The sequence below is a fragment of the Thunnus maccoyii genome, chromosome 15 (genome assembly GCF_910596095.1).
Source record: "Thunnus maccoyii chromosome 15, fThuMac1.1, whole genome shotgun sequence".
Taxonomy (NCBI): Eukaryota; Metazoa; Chordata; class Actinopteri; order Scombriformes; family Scombridae; genus Thunnus; species Thunnus maccoyii.
In genome coordinates, this window is record NC_056547.1 from 19,662,379 (window position 1) to 19,680,076 (window position 17,698).

The 17,698-nt window shown below is 39.1% G+C and overlaps 2 protein-coding genes across 2 annotated transcripts; one reads left to right on the top strand and one right to left on the bottom strand.

Moving 5' to 3' along the window:
- Positions 1-12,824: 12,824 nt before the first annotated feature.
- On the bottom strand, positions 12,825-15,271 carry tfpi2 (tissue factor pathway inhibitor 2). Its single transcript, XM_042435728.1, has 5 exons — positions 15,111-15,271; positions 14,698-14,868; positions 14,268-14,447; positions 13,695-13,868; positions 12,825-13,253 (listed from the first exon to the last, which is right to left on the bottom strand). The coding sequence occupies exons 1-5, from the start codon at positions 15,181-15,183 to the stop codon at positions 13,171-13,173; spliced, it is 681 nt and encodes a 226-aa protein (XP_042291662.1). The 5' UTR covers positions 15,184-15,271; the 3' UTR covers positions 12,825-13,170.
- Positions 14,859-17,335, top strand: gngt1 (guanine nucleotide binding protein (G protein), gamma transducing activity polypeptide 1). Its single transcript, XM_042435729.1, has 4 exons — positions 14,859-14,940; positions 16,378-16,445; positions 16,578-16,676; positions 16,895-17,335. Exons 3-4 carry the CDS (start codon positions 16,581-16,583, stop codon positions 17,018-17,020), a joined length of 222 nt encoding a protein of 73 aa, XP_042291663.1. The 5' UTR covers positions 14,859-14,940; positions 16,378-16,445; positions 16,578-16,580; the 3' UTR covers positions 17,021-17,335.
- Positions 17,336-17,698: the final 363 nt, after the last annotated feature.

Consider the following 17,698-nt stretch of genomic DNA (forward strand, 5'->3'; position numbering starts at 1 on the left):
TTGATCACACGTATGAGACATTTTGATCGAATCCAAGGGGACTCGCATTGGCATGTGGCTGCTACTATGATGCAACCCTGCACTCAATGAAAGCTTTATGCTTGGTTTTTAATAGTAAGTAAGTAAGTAAGTGAGTAAGCTTTTATTTATATAGCACTTTTTAAAACACACAGTTACAAAGCGCTCCACAACATCCAGAGGCACAAAAGCCCTTAAATGAGTATGCTATCTGAAGTAAACATTTAGCAGGGTAATTGTTAATTGTTGTTCGTGAGGAGTTACTTGTTGAAGACAGCATAAATAGAAGATTTTGGATACTAAAGGGGGTTAACGGCTTTCTTAGCTTGGTGGAAATGTAGAAGCCATTCTGGAGAATTGAATTGCATTAAATGCCCAATTTAACAGCTGTAAGCAGGCTTTAATCAGTCCTTCTCACAGACTAACAGTGATTAGATAATGAGTTACCTTACCATTTAAAAAAGCTGTCTGTTAAGTTATAGTAGCCCAGGTAAGGAATTTTGAAAATTTGCTTTTTCTGTTTGAAAACCTGTGTTTGTTTTGTTTATGACCTTAAGGTACATTTGTGAGATGAGATTTTAAAAATAATAATAATAGAAAGGTCATGTGGAACTGCATGTTCATGATCTTTGCTGATAGATCATCATGATTTCTGATAGGGAACATTCGATTAATCAAGGAAGTCAGGGAGCACGTTTTGCCATTAGCTGTGCAGCTGTACGTATTAAGTAGCGGTGCTGCAAATTGAAGGAGGAGGGAAAGACATCAGACGCCAGAGGAGGCACAAAGACATTTATATGAAAATGTTGAACCATCAGAAATGGATCTCTCTGTATCGCTGTCTTACTTACAAACACACACACCCACACACACACACACACTCACACACTTCTCATGCCACCTCTGTTGTATAGATCCCTGTTTACTGAGTCATCAGTCATTCACTCTATTCTAGCACCACCTATTGATACTACTGTAGCTGTTCACTATATGCAGTGCTGAAGATACAGAATTATTTACAATAGTGAGATGTATCATTGCATAAAATGGATGGTTCTATTTGTATTAAAGTAATAACTAAACTGAAATAGAGATCTTTTGTGTTTCACAAATGTAATGTGGTTTAAGTTCCTTAAGTCTTCACCCAGTTGAAGCAGAAATCACGTGCAAATATTGCAAGGTTCTGCTTCTCTAAAACCGCTCATCCAGCCACCTGCACTTGGTAAACAGCTTAACGGGGCGGAGATAACTGCAACAGATGACTGTGAAATTAAATTTTATGACAGCAGATCCCTCTTGTCTTCATGGAAAATCATGAATAGGAGCATTTGCCTGAATAAAGTTCATATCTGACTCATACAGAGAACTGAGAGCGGAGTAACATGAAAGATGGACAGAATGGGTACAGCTGCGCTGCACATATTGCAACACTTAACTTTAATCACATCCTATAACCATTCCAGCTTGCTCAATAGTTTCAGCTAAGTCAACTTTAGTGTCTCTTGCTGTTCTTTAAATGTCTTTATCATTTTACACAGACCCAGCTGTGCGCTGTTGTATGGTAGCATGAAATGAAGAAGTAAATCCTGACCTCTGGCTCCGACAACACAGTCCTATTTATTATGTAATAGAAAAGGTTAAACCACACCCTTGGATCTGTCGTAGCCTGATGTATGGCTTGCTAGCACTGGAACTCCAACCCTTAATGTGTCACATTTCTCTGTTAGTCCAAATTATGCAGTTTCTCAGAACATTTAACCTGGCTTACTCTTTCAAGGTTTGCAAAACAGCCAGTGTAAGTAGTTAATTGCGTGACAGCAAAATTGTCCAAATCGTCCAACTGGCTTAAGACAACATGGGCCTTTCCATAATGACATCACTGGACCGGATTCCTGTTTATTTGCAGGATTCTTGATGCTTGATGCCCCTGATTTGTTCTGCCAAGACTGTACTGCGCAGCAAGATAACTATCACTGTTAGTCTTAAGGAGTAAATTGAGCATTGTCTTGTTCATGAATATGACGATTACAATGCCCAGACAGAGTGACGTTTAGGGCCATTGCATGTGCGTATGAATAAAACATGGCGCATTAGCTTGATTAATATTGAGGAATAACAACAGGCAGTGGATGGTCTGCTGCCCTTCCCTGAGTGATGGGTCTCAATTACATGAGTCTGTGTGTGTGTGTGTGTGTGTGTGTGTGTGTGTGTAAGACAGGGGAGGAGACAGCTGGTGAGAAGCTGTGTATGTATTTGTGTATGTACGGCCGTGCACGCAAGAGTGTATTTGCATTTGCATCGTATGGTGTATTCCCACTGCAGTTGGCCTAAGCGCCACAGAATTACAGGAGTATTGCTGTCCAAAACCCCAAATAAGGTACAAAAGCACAAAGAAGCTACATAACTTCCCCATTCATCCACCTCTTTTATTTGGGTATAAAAGCCTCATCATTCCTCAACAATTCAGAGACCACTGAAATCTAACACACAGTTGACACATTTTTTGAATTCAAGGTACAATGCCCCTCTAAAGGCCTTTCCTTATTTGCCTGTCATTTTTCATCTTTTCTTGCAGACTTCTTTCTCTGTCTCTCTCTCTCTCTTAGATGCTTCACTCCTGTCCCTTCAAACAGGGAGCAAATTTGCCGCTTGCTCGCTCACCAGTCTCCAACCAGACAGACAGGCAGACCGACAGACAGCGTGTGGGATGATGAATGACGAACTTATCTTTGAGACCCAGAAAGCAGTCAGACACGTCGCCAACCCAGCCCAATGCACTGCAGGGCGCTGCACATATCTCAGCCTGCCTTTCTGCATGTATCTCTTCACTGCTGTCTTTCTCATTCCGTGCTGTCTCTCTCTCTCTCACTCTCTCTCTGTCTCTGTCTCTCTCTCTCTTTCTTTGACAGCCTGACTGTGTGTCTGTTGCTATTCTTGTCTTCTTCTGTGTTGCACACTATCAGTCTCGTTGCTCACAGACGTATCGGCTCACTGAAGCCACTTCACCATTGCCTCTAATAAAACCCCAGATGACACAAGCCATTACTCTGAACACGGTTACGTAAATACGAAGGAATCCCCAAAAGAAAAATCTCAATTTAGCCGCAGACATCTTTGAGGCAAGCACTTCAGTTTCTGCTCTGTTTTCTGCTCTACTACTGGAGACTGAACTGCGGCGGGCTACGTTCAGCGATGATTTTGGCTGATTTTGTTTCCGGCTTGTGGGCCGGTGGGTCCATGAAGGAATGCTTATTTTCCCCTTCCATGAATTTGCTAATATAATCAATATGAGAGTGAATGCATGAGGGTGGTTTAAAGGCGGTGTCCAAAATTCTCACGGAGAAGAGAAGAAGAAGTCCTGGGTGGATTTGGCTCATGAAAATATAACTCATGCAAAGTCAACAGTTCTTTCTGAGAGCAAAGCAAAAGGCAGTCCAGGCTCACCTTCTACACAGACGCGGTGCACTTTAAGTGTGGCATTGTGATTAATATGGCAAGAGCAGAAAGATCACATGCATTGACCTTTAATCTTTGTCTACTTTTGTGCATTAGCATGAGTGTTTATGTGTGTGTGTCCTATTTTGTGTTTATTAGCTTGTAAAATGATGTTTATTGCTGGGAACATACCAGACATCTCTCCATTTTTGTTCTGTTAATTCCTCTGAAGAGAAGCAGGAGCCTATAAAAAAATACAACACAAGCACGCGTGTGTCTGTGTGATGCGAGAGTGTATGTATGTCTGTGTGGCATTAAAGGGATTTTTCTGTAACACACTTCTTCGAGAGTCGTTGGATGCAAAGAGGAGGACACGTCGCTGTCTTATCTGCACAGTTTGTACTCAACTATTGAAAATCTTTAAATTTAGATTGATTCACGGGGGAGTATTCAATCTGCAGAAGTTGACTGTGGCATTACTGAGCATTAACTTGTGTTAAATACCCAGCGGGTTATTGCAATACCCAGGATTCCTTCAAGAGGAACTCCAAAAAGATTGATTTCACTGCTGTGTGTGTAATCCATGCACTCATTACACAATTAAATCTAATGAGGACTCTGTTCAGCCTTTACTTGAGTTTTACTTGTGGCAGATATAGAGCATCATCCAGCACAAAATGATACTAGGATGAGTCACATTCTGCATTCTCTGAATTTTTCCTTTGCTTAAAATGATCTTAAACTAAACTGGTGTTTAGATTTAAACGCCCCTTTAACACACCATATAATAATAATCCGATTACAGCGCAGGAAAAATGAAAATCCAATTCACATAGCGTCATCTCATGCAAAAAGCCGCGGATTCTCTTTCATAGGTGTAGAATATGTGACATAAAATAAGGTAAATTAGGCTTTAAACTGAATGACAAACTGAAAATATCATCGCATTACCTGAATAATCTATACACCTTTTCCATCAGTGACTTAAAGAAGTTAATACCCTAAAAGAAAACCTCAGCCAGTGGCTTACCTTACTTCAACAGATTTTAGAAATCGCAGCCCAAGTGAAAGAAACAGATGCTGAGGAGGTTCAGAGAAGCCCCGGTGTTGTCCTTCCTCCGAGGCTGACTCCCAGTTTCTGCGCTCCTATTTAACGCAGAGTCAATAAAAAAAACTTTTTTTTCTCATCCAGGGTGATGAAAAAACACAATAAAAATCAATCAAATGCTACTACTGCCGCGGCTTTGCCCAGGTGTCTACCTTTTTTATGAGATGAATTAATGACCGGCGATGGCGCGCGGCGGAGGAGCGCGGGGCAGGGCGCCGGTCTGTAGCAGTTATGAGAGGTGACAGTTGACTGCCCGGTAATCCAAGTGCGTCTAAACAGCCTCCCGTTTACGCGGACGAGCGTGTGGTGGAGCTCCTCCTCGCCTTATCTCTGGCTGTGCGTTAAAGACACACACAGCGGAGGAGAGGAGAAGCAGCTTCTCCATAGGGTATCGGTTTGGACACTCCTCTGGACACCGGTGCTAAAATAAACCCCATTACCAGAAAATCATAACGCCACAATATATGTGGGATGCTCAGAAGTGACTTTAAAATGACCTTGTTGACGTGATATACTGTGTGCAGCAATAGATAGCATCTCCTTTATCTCCTTGCAGCTGAGGATTTAAAGAGATGTAGAAAAGTGAATTGGATTATGTATTTATTTTCATTTATAAATCTCTTGTCATCAAATATAGGCTATTTTTTTTACACAGGATTAGTCAAAGCTCATATTATCAGTTAATAAATTAGTTGATTATCAAACTGAATATCTAATCACTATGCCTCTGAAATCAGGCCCTCACACATTATAGTCCAATAGTCACACTATCAGGACTCTCTGCAAACGACCTATGAGATCCCATCCACCTGTTTTAAGACATATGAAAATAATATATAGTATAAATAATCAAATGGTTTTTTTTCGACTGTTTAAAAAAATCTTCAAATTATATCTACTTCTTCTCCTTTATTGAAAAATTTGCAAATATTTTTCATTTCAAAGGTACTACTGGACACAAGATTCCTCCTGCTTCACTGAAAAGTCCATTCTCACTGTGCTGTATGTGCAGTGGAGGCTTCAAGTTTCCACTTGTGTACAGCACATTGCATATTGGACAGTGGTGGTGAGCTCAGAGAAACTTTCCATTTTCAGCAGATGAATGTGAAAACAGCCTTCTTTTGTCACACTCTACACAGGCATCACTCTGCACAGTGAAGCTCAAACATCCAAGTGAAGTAACAATAAGCAATTTCATTTTTGAGTGGATGGGGACTTTAAATCCCAACCTAAACCTAAGCGTATAAGCCTAAACTCTAGGATCTGCTCTTTTCAACAAGCAGACTTTTTTAGTGGCATTATAGTCAGCAGCGGACATGATGGAAACAGGGCGTTGTCGCAGAAAAATATTTTTCAATGTGACAATAATTAACTGATAACTGAGAACAGGGCTAAAAAGAACTCCAACTCATCAAGCTCCACCTCATTATTGTGGCCTATACTGCTGCATTTCCCTCTATATCATCATCATTACTGTGTGACGAAGCATGGGAATTAATCACGTTGTAAACAGCCTTTTTATTCATTTGTCAAAGCTGCAAACCAAGTTGAATTCTGGGGGACCACTGATGAGTTGCTGGCAGATGCAGTCAAATATCCAATCATCATCCTTATAGGTTTTCCTGAGTATTTGAGACTGTCTATCCTATTTAGTCTTCATGCCTTGATGAACACTCACCTAGCAGATGATTTCCTTATTGGCAATTTGATGTCTGGTAGTCCAGCTTGGCATTTAGATAGCTTGTAGTGTATAAAACAGAAATAATCCCCTTAGGGAGTACTTAAAAAAACAGGAAGTGTCTCCTCATTGTTGTCTTTTTGTTCCGCAACTTTCTCTTTACACTTAATTACAACACAAGCAGGTGTTTGTCTGCCATTCCCGTCATCACAAATTTAACACTCATCTCTCTTCATCTCACGCACACACACACACACACACACACACACACACACAAACACAAATACACACAGTGGTAGCCATGTAGCTGCATATTTATAACATATTATAACTGACTGTCATCTCTAAAGCCAGGAAGATCTGCAAACAAGCAGTGCTGCCTTTCAAACCAGCAGAAAGCAGGAAAAGACAGGACATCCACCCGGGAGAAGGAGAGGAGTGGACAAACACAATCTACTTGGGAATGTTAGTCATCTTCCAACGTTGAAAACAACTTGTCAGCTACGTTTGACATGCACACATTAAGTTAATTAGATTAACCCTAAATCATGATATATCACAAAAAATGGGACTTTCCAGTTGCACAGATTTCTGGACAGCACGAAAAACTGTCATCTAAGGAAAAGGAAGCAATTCATTTTTTGGTTGTCAGTGACAGATTTGGCTCTTCTTTCTACTTCAAGGAATTTTTTTTACCATTTTTCCCTATCCACAAGTCATTCTGAACATGCAACACCGTAGTCTTATCAAAAATCCCTCTTGGCAGAACCCCCACTTTGATTGGTCACATTTGCAGCCATGCTGCAGATGGTATTGTGGTTTGAGAACACTTCCATGAAAAAGCAAGTCCTCTTCTCTGAATCCCCTCATTATGGTTAGTTGTGGTGATGATGGAAGGTGGACGAATGAGGAAAATGGAGCTGGAGAGACGCCTGTTTTGCAGGACTTGCTGGGTTGTGAATCTGGAGGATAATGATGCAGGAGAAAAGGCCGTGTGAGTTTGGTGCCAGTGTCATCGATATCGGTTCACAGTATAAAATTAATAGGCCGTCTCTGCATCATATCCTGCCATGGAGGAATGTAATTATTATTATATTTTTGTCTCGGGGATATTGAAAAACCTACAAACAAGAGATGAGGCTGGAATGATTGTTATCATCAAAGGTTAAAGAGCACCGTGTGCGCTTCTGCCAATTATGCATGATAAAAGAGAGACTGAAAGCACAGATGATGACTGATTGCTGGGTTTCCAATTAGAAACAAAAACTATGTCAAGTAAAAACATTACAAGCATTTCCAAAGATTTTATACAGAAAAATCCCATCTACAAACACAGACAACTCTGGTGTCTCCGTTGGAAGTAACACCATTGAGACTTGAATGGGTGATGTCAACAGATGAGTGGGTAATGTGTCTGTCCGTGGCATTCATATATGTCTGATTTTAATGTTGGCTTCCAGCTGTGAATCAGGAAGTCTGTCCGTGTCCCAGTAAAACCATCGCTGTCAAGGACTTCATTTCATTTTCTATGGGGCAGTTTTAAGGATTTGTCTCAACAGATGACATAATCACTTTAATGTTTCTTTGCTGCTCATCTTAAGGCAAGATGGAGCTGTATAATAGGATTGAAACACATGCTTTTCTTTAGGTTTTGTTTCAAGGTTTCTGTATGAACTTGATGCACTGACACAAGTCAGAGTCAATGATATTCTCAGTAAAAAAAAGGACTGAGAATAACCCTAACCCTAAATAACCGTAACCCTAATTTTATGGCCAGCAGGAGTTATTACACTGGAGGAAATGTTCGCATCAGGATTGTTTCTGTGGCTTTTGTGGTTAAAAGATAATCCTGGCTGGACAACAGTACTTTCAGGCACCAGAAAAGGGATCTCCACTTTTAAAAGCTACTTATTTGGACAGTAACATTGGTTAAGTGTGTAAAGAAGTTCAGATTTGGTGTTGAAGGTTTGTTTGTACAGATTTTATACTGTATAATACATGTGAGTATTGTATAAAGATGAACTTGAAAAAATCTGACCTTATCTTTTAACACCACCTTCCCTTTGATTGTTACATACCAAACATAAGCTTGAAGATGAAGTCATAGCAGTGAGGTCAGATGATTGATTTCAACAGTAAGTCTCCTCCTACATTCATAGTATAGACTTTTCAAAAAGAAAAAAAAATCTACATGGTTCTTTTGTTTAACTGGCTTAAAGCTCATCTGTGTTGTTGTGATGTTTCGGTAAATTATGTAAAGATTCTTTGATAGTACATCACTAAACACGTGCAGATTAAATCTAATACACATTTGTTGCACTCTAAACAGGCCTAGCCTTGTTCACAGAGGACATTTTGACATGTCACAGTGGGAAAAGTAAATGATAAGTTTAACAATGGCTGAATTTCATTTAGCTGCTCAGATTCAGGGTTCTGGTGTTGTGCATGTTGGCTCACTGTCACCCTGTCATGTCTTTCTGACACTTGACTGGAATGGAGCCTAATGTTAATGTTATTACTAACACTGGTGCTTTCCCTACAATAACAAGTCAAAATGTCTGCTGTGAAAGGGCACATTTGTGATGTCAGTCTGCATTTAATGACAAAATAATACTACTAAAGTTCAGACATCTTGCTGCCTGTTGTTATGATATTCACAGTTATTGATCACCAAAATCTTAAGCAGAACTATCACTTTATATCCTCTCTCAGTCCATCGATCAGTCCACTAAAATATTTCCAGTTTGCAGCAGGACACTACATCACAAAAGACAGATTGTTCCTCACCTATAGTTGGCGTACAATCTGCTTATTCAGGGTATTTGCGGTTCCTCTCTTCAACCCTCCTCTGGGGAGCATGTGGTGGGTCAGCTTTCTTAAATGTAATATATATTAAAAAGCCATTATTAAGCAGAAAATTCAATTGTGCCAATGTATTTAGCTGCCTAGTCTGCAGAGAACTGCTGAACGGGAGCTCAATATAAAGTCTTTAACCTCTGCGAAGGTGGTAATTGAAGCATACAGGCAAAGAGGAAGCTCCAGCTCAGATTGAAATCTTTATTTATTTTATTTTATTTTTTTATCACTTTTCAATTGTGTGGGGGAAAAAAGAAAAAAAATCATCTGGCTCAGGGAAAAATAGGCATCTGCATTTGTTCGTTCTGCTCAAATCATTTTTAATCTTCCCAACTTTGATGAAAAAGGAGTCTGGCACATTTGCGGGAGGGTGAAAGCAGTAGATTTATTTACAGCTCTGAGTCATCTACTGCAAAAGAGATTCTATTCTCCAGCAACAAAAGCACAGTATGATTGTAACCAGTAAAGACCGCTGTCCACTCCACAGGCCGTTTCTGTCTCTTTTGTTCAAATAATCTTTAACCTTTATACACTAGGATAGAAAACCCTGAATTTACCTAAACAAGAGTCTGCCGTAGAACTGTATAAATTAGTATTCATCTCAAAAATCGATTACTGCACCGTTAAAGCCAAAGGTGGGTGAAATTACATGAGGGAGCGGGTTGTGCTGGTGAGGAAGTGTAATGACTGTTAGTAAGTCTCTACTACACACAAGTGCACAAGGAACACTGCACGTTGACAAATTAATCTCTTTCTGTTGGCATTCGTCTGGGAATCAGCTGGTAACCTGCACCTGCGAGGGCATCTCGGAAACAGAAGCATGGAGTGGTCTGACATGTTTAATTATACAATAGCTACATGAGTTTGGCAGCCAGGTAGACAGTAAAAAAGCAGCCAAGATTTTCATCACCAGAGTCATCAGTCTTAGTTGTGTGAGGGGAGAGGTGTTCCACTCTACCCAACAGAGTGTGATGGATTTCGGGGGAAACTCTGATGCCATGTCGTGGCAGGGAAGGCCGCGTGGAAGCCAGAAGCCTCTTGACATGTTTGGTCTACAGTTTAAACAGACCAAGCGCTGACAGCTCAGAAATGATGTATCTTTAAAATAAAAAAATAAAAAAAATCACTTCAATTTGCATGCAGTGTGTTACTCCTGTCGCCAGAGCTCAAAAGCTGTCAGCAAGTCCGGCAACACACTTATACTGCTGTGATTTAGTGGATAAAATTGAGACTTTATACCCAATGTGACTTGTTTCTGTTCAACACCAACATTTATAAACCATAGTGCTCACATCCTGTGATATTAGCGAGGGAATTTACCCATTAATCTATAGACAAGATAGCTTTGTTGATAATATCACAAATGTAATGGATTTCCTGTTTCTGGCTTTGGAGACACCAGCACATGAGTGAATACTGTCATTTGTCATATATTATACTGTTCTATCTGCTTAAGGTTGGTTTTTCTCATCTTGATGAATTGGTTCTGTGCCAAACACATAGAATAAAAATAGGAAACCATGTAGCTCCGATGCTGCCAAAGCAGGTGAGAGCACTCTGGAGGCAGTGCTTATTAAAAAAAAAACCAAAACAATATAGGAAACGCTGCTGAGTGAACACCTGAGCAGTTTAGTGTGGGCTGCTCTGGAGTTCTGAAGCGTATTGTAACTACAAGAGCCTGCAAAATGTGTAGTATCTGCAGTTTAATAGTTTCTTTAATGCAGTCATTAGAATGGCTCATTTACTTTTAGGATTTGCAAAAAAAAATCCATTATAAGTTAATTTATAGTGTATTGTACCCAAAAAGAAAGCAGTAAAGTTGCTACTTGTTTGCTTTTGGTTGTTGTTAGACATATAAAAATGCCACCAGGGGGCGTCTAAGATACTCTCCTACAGTAGGCTGAAACATCCTGGCAGAATGATATATTCATTTGGTATCATGTTACATGATAAATTAGCACACTCTGAGCAAGTATTTGGTATTTAACAGTGAATTCAAAACCATTTCTCAACACAGTCATTCTACATGTTTATACTCTGAAATGAGTATAGTTATTTAATGGCAACTTTTAAAACCACAATATTAGTGTATGACAAATGGTTAAAGATACATGGAATTAATCTTGTTTTAGATGAGAACCATGTTTGAGTGTGAACGCCTATTAATCACCATTGAGAATGAGCGCAAAATTGCTTAAACTGCTTAATGTACTGCAGCTAATGAAATAACCCAAGCAGGATCAATTCATCTCGAGCCCTCTGAACTACACCAAATCTTTTGTAATCAGTATCATATTGCCATGCATTAATGTTCCAAGACAGAGCTTTGTTGTAATTAAAAGTCAACCATTGAGTCAGTTTGTGTCATCTCAAACACTTCGTTTGGTGATTAAAACAGACTGTAAGAATATGTTGATGCAAGGTGTAATTAAACCCAAACTCAATAAAATATCTGTTATCATTATAGAATTAGATGTTGAGCAGCTGCAATAGAAAAAGAGTGAATAGCAAATAGGTTGTTTTGAGCATCTTGCTTACTTTTCTGTGCATCAGCCATTGTTTTGCAGCTTTAGAAAAGACACCAATGACCACTGACCTGTACTGGATGAGATTTGAGACTCCTCTTTTGCTTTGCTGCTTTCTACATCTCTTAAACAGTATGTTTTACAAGGTATAGAGAAGAAAAGTTTACTTCAAAGGGCAGTAGGTCAAAGTAATCTTAATCTCAGATCCCCAAACCACCTGTTCCAGTGCAAGCGGTAATGATGATTTCAAGACTATGTTGCTTTTGAGAAGCTGTATACAGACTATTAGGATGACATCCTCTTTCATATTGCTATCTAATAGATGATTTAGCTTTGGTTCTTAATAGCAGAGGGCCTAGCCAGATGTATTACCTTTTATTGCTATTTATAGCCAAGCCCAATGGGTGAGCAGTATCCTTTGATATCATCCATAAATATTTATTGTCTGAAAAATCACACAGTGCCTCAACTATTCTATTATAGGAGATGGAACAAAGAGAAGATTTAGGACAGTCAGGATATAGATACTTTGAATTTATAGCTTCCTTCCCTTAACGGGCTTACAGTAAAATCTGATTTCACATGTGGTAAATCTGAGACTGTGTCATAAAAGAAAATACAACATTGCAAAATCGTATTCAAAAAATTGAGCATGGGAGAAAATGTGTGTCAAATACATTAACATACATTGTATTCATGCATGGATGCATTCTGGTTTGCCATTATAATTGTTTGTAATGCGGCATTACTTCATTATAATTATCAAACAACACTGCTGGAAGCTCATGATTCACATTTTGTAAACCTGCCGCTTCCTCTCCTCTAAACATGCAAAGTTCTAATGAACCTGCTGCAGTAGAGGCTCTGTGATTGCTTCCTTCCTGATTCACAGTTTTGCTGAGGCAAACCAGATAGGCTTGAGTGGCTTGCAAAGTATTACCAGATAAGGGGGGAAGACGAGTGAAGCAGCATTAGTAAAAAAAAAAATGGAAGAGGCCTAGAGATAAAGTGAAAGTGACTGAGAGAAAGTGAAGAAACCAGCCTAGCCTGTTTTTTTTCCCTGTAGTGTTGCACTTGTGTAGAAACAATAAAGACACTCTTGAACGTTACTCTTCAGTGATTTTGAGTTATTCAGATACCACACAGAACTGTAATTTCCTGAAAACAGCAGCGTATAAGTACAAAAAAATGGCACAATACTTCATAAAATTCCATATATTTTATCAAAAAAGTTCACCATTATAATGTGTTACTCATACAAAAGATATATTATATACATAAAGTATAAAAAATACAGAATCTGGAACACTAGTGCAGTAGTAATAAACTTTGTCAACAACATACAGTATAATCACATTTGAAAATAGCTCATACAGTATTACAGACGACTACAGTCGACATTTGTGTATATTCCACTAAAATCTCTTCCAGTAAAATGAACAGCAATGACGACCTGGTTGATATTTTTGGCATAAACAACGTCAGTTTAATAGATGTTAGTCTCCGCTGTGTCCTTGTCCAGGTGAGAATCCCGAGAAAGTCACAGACGTCTATGTTCGCCAGAAAGTGATGCGATTATTTCTATTTCTTCTCAGGCGACGCATTTTTCTTTGGGTGGTGTGCTTTTTCCCTCCTGGAACAAAAAATGTATAACAACTGATTAGTTAGGATTTTAAATGTTGTCTGTTGATAATCAAACTATAAAACTTTGTAGTTATATACTGGGTTAGATTTTCCTAGGTTTCCTTTCAGTTATAAAATAATGATTGGCTACAGTGCATAAATGGTTTGGAGAACATCATCCCTGTGTGTATGCTAATGCTTTCTTCAGATGCCAAGCATTTTTTCAGCCTGATATTGAAATCAGCTAAGCATTATTTGGGTTCCTCCCAAGTCCCCTCTGACTTTTCTGAATTCTCTCCAAATCCAAACCAACAAGTGGGCCCGAGTGGGAATCCAAACACTGTAATTATTGAATTAAGAAGTCTGCTACTGTTATTCTCCCACAGTCATCATCTTCAATTACTGGCTTCTGGGTGGAAACTTTCACCACATACATTCCCTACTCACACACCTTTAACACACACGTCCATGCAGCTCTGCCGCGAGACAAAGTTGTTGCTGCTCCCGCCACAGCCGGAGTAGATGAACTCCTCACACATCTTGCTGGCTGTGTTGTAGTAATATCTTGGTATGGAAGCTGAACATTTCCCCTTGTCCAGAGGATCCAGGCAGAGCACAGGAACAGCTGTAAAATAAATCAAAAAGCACGCAATGAGCCTGACGATCATAGTTTTTGGATCAGAGAACAATCAGAAGAATTTGTTTCAAATAAATTCCAAATGTCTTACATTTTTGATTGTTTTTTCTAAAGTGCAACGACATTTTTTCCAGAGATTGTTTAATTATTTATGACTGACATATTTTTATCTATTTTGCATTCTCACAAAGGTTTGATGAATCATTTTTCATGTGAAATAGTTATGTGTAATTCAAACCTGGAATCTAATCATCATTCGAATCATCACTGCTATGTCAGTGTTTGATTTGTTTTTTCTATTGTCATACATGCACAGAGTGCCGCCACTGAGCATCCCTTCAGGGCTGTTCAGTGGCGACACATCAAGGTGAATAAGTTTTTACTAACTTTTTCTTGGACTGCAGTACTCCATGCAAGAGGGGAGATCTTGGAAGCGATTTGAATTCCCATTGCAGCCACCATAATAAAAGTGCTCACACTGCATGGTGGTCATGTTGAAGAAGTAGCGGCTGAAGAGGGCACGGCAGGGTCCCTCCTCTTTAGGGAACCTACAGACTTGGGGAATCTCTGGTGAAAAGAATGACATGGTTTGAGGTTAGGAATAAGATCATGTGACACACTGAGGTGCACCTTTTCCACAATAAGTACTAACTTAAACAGGCCTAGAATTTTAAAAAAAAATGCACTTATGAATGTCTTAGTTTTCAGGGTACATTTTTAAATATCAAATACCACACTCAGTATACATTCAAGAACTTTCAGAAGTGGGAAAGGTCACCATCATCTTAAGGGTATCCTCATCACATTGAGAACTTACTTGGGATTTTGTAACATGTTTTGTGGCACTCCTGGTAACTTTTGAAGTTATTGGCATTTCCTTGGCACCCTCCATAGTAGAAAATCTCGCACTTCTGGGTGATAGTGTTGTAGTGATAGCGCTCTATTTCACCTCTGCAAGGTCCCTCGTCGACTTGAAGGAGACACACGTCTGAAAAGCAGCAAAAAATACTATTATTGAAACACGAAAACACCCGACGAAAAAAGGCGATATAGTATTAAAGTAAGTTGTAAACAGTGCTGCGCCTTAAGCAGTCGCCAAACTGAGTATCTGTAATGCCAACATGTCTTGCGCCCGAGGTCAAAACATGGCCAACAATGAAAAAGTTTAAAGAGAAGTAAAAACTGAAGGCACGAGAAAAAAAACGCTGTTAGTTTCTCTTACTCCATTACCTTTAGGTGGCAACGCCAAAACGTTGTAAAACGAGGACAGAAGTGCAATTATTGATAATATGCAAAACTCCATTGTGCAACTTTTGCTCCAATTCCAGTCTTTTCCGCTCTCAAGACCATCCCAACCAGCGCAGTTTTATACTTTTCTGGAGTGTTTCCTAAGGGAAATAAGGGGCGGAGATTTAATGACTCATTTCCATACTTCTGTGTAAGATTAGTGAAGTGATGAGAGTCGTTAATGGCATCAGAGAGGGACGTTTTAATGTTGTATTTCCGTAGAAAACTGTCACTCTAGTGACTAAGGGGATATTTAACCCAAATGTAATATTAAGTTAAATTCATTATGTCACTGTCACTGGCCACTGACGATGATGATAGTGGTGACGATGATCATGCTGCTGATGCACAGGGATGAATTATGTCAATAACAATGATGTTTCTAAGGAACAGACACTTTAAACCATAAAATCTTACATGTCTGATACATCCTGGCAAATTCCCATTACATAGCTGTCTCACTGGCTGTCTCTTATCCCACGTGCACACACACACACACACACACACACACACACACACACACACACACACACACACACACACACACACATTTTCCCTCAAAGCCTCAAAACCTGAAAGCACTGTCACCTCCATTTCCAGCCTTTTGGTCTATGATATCTTTTGTTATGCTTAATGATTGCCAACTTTCTCTTAACGAAACAGTAATGTCTTGCACCACTGAACGCTCAAGGTCTCCATTCCTTAAACTTGAAAGCAGCATTATCTGAAAACTAAAGACAAAATGCACAATAAAATAGAGTTTAAATCTGAATCCCCTATTCCTACAAGGATCCAAATGCCGGATTCAATCCAGTTATAACATTTAAGTTAAGGTTGCCTTTATGTTGTTGGAAAACTGCCATGCAGTCATGTTTAGGACAATGATGCATCTCCACCTTGACAGGGGGAGGCTAAATACAGATTAGCCGTCTTATCAAAGTGACCTGAAACATGAGGCACCACCCCTTGACCCATATATGAAATTAAAAACTGTGTCAGAATAGAAAAAAAATCCAAATTTAATTTGCAACATATAGTAAAAACAGATAATTGTTTATACATAAATTTCAAAGAAAGCCAAAAGACACCTGTGTAAGTCACCCTCCCCTTTGAAAGCATACTTACGATACTGGAGTGATCATACAGTGGGGCCTTGTTTTAATCAGATTAGAGGATTAGGATTGTTTATGCAGATTACTTTATAACCCAGATTGAGGGAGAGGAGAGGGATTCTTCAGCAGGATTTCAGGGGTGAAGGACTGCTCCCTGTAAGCATTCGTGAGTACATTTCTATTCTTTAAATTACATTTAAACAAAATTGTCAGGTATATCATTCAGGATGTTTTTATCTGTCACATAGAAATTCATGTTTTGCAAAACATTCTTAATATACACTTTTTTTTCTTATAGAGAATGCCGGTCATAAACGTAGAGGACCTGACGGACAAGGACAAGGCTGTAATGGAAGTAAACCAACTTAAAATTGAAGTGAAACTTGAGAGGTGGTTGGTAAGTTCTTTAAACTAAGGTGATGAATATGCCAGTGCCTCGTTTGTAAAGACAGAGAAATAAGGTTTCCAGACTTTTATCCTTGACAACCAGCAAATAGTTGTCAATCTGTCTGATTGTAATTATACCTAGAGCAATTACTTCAATCAGGGACAGCATTTAAACTGAAATAAATTGCTGGATAACACTGTTTCAATACCTTTTCCTGTTCACTTTAGACATCTAAATGCTGTGAGGAGATCAAGGAATACATTCAGGCCGGAGAGGAGGAGGACATCCTCGTCAAAGGCATTCCAGAGGAGAAGAACCCCTTCAAGGAGAAAGGTGGCTGTGTCATTTGCTAGACTGGACCTGAGGAGCTTTTCAAATCTCAGATTAGCACCCAAGGACATTCTCTCTCCCTTCTTAAAATGGATTTGCAGACCGAGAAGACTAGAAGGACATAATAAAGAATATATTTATAAAACTTCACAAGCTCCAAACAATTCCCTATCTTCTGGCCAGATTTGTAACCTTACAGTTGTATTCTTGAAAAGATGCAATTCAAAAAGAGTTGTATTTGGTAAAAGTTTATGTAATGCTTTTCTCTTGTGTGATGTATATAGTCTGAAAAAAATGGACCAATGTGTTGTTTCATACACAGAAGCAACTGTCATTAAATGTGCTTGTTTATAACTCAGCCTGTCTCCATCATTTACTGTGGGAAGGTTTCATGACAGGACTGACAAAACAGATACATCTTGACTTTGTTTGCATAGATTTAGAATTTGTCAAAATTTGACATAAATCTTTATGAGATCATTATTATTTTGTAGCACACATCATAGTAGATATCAAACATAAAGGACCATACCAGTGAATTTGGAAGTTTCTGTACCGTTTTAGATTTTTTGGTGTCCTGCAGATCATGGCAGCCATTTGTTTTCATTTATTTCTGTAGGAAAATCAGTTCACGGACCCTTGAAACTTCTGTAGTTATACTTGTCACTGCTACATTACAATCAGAATCACAATCAGCTTTA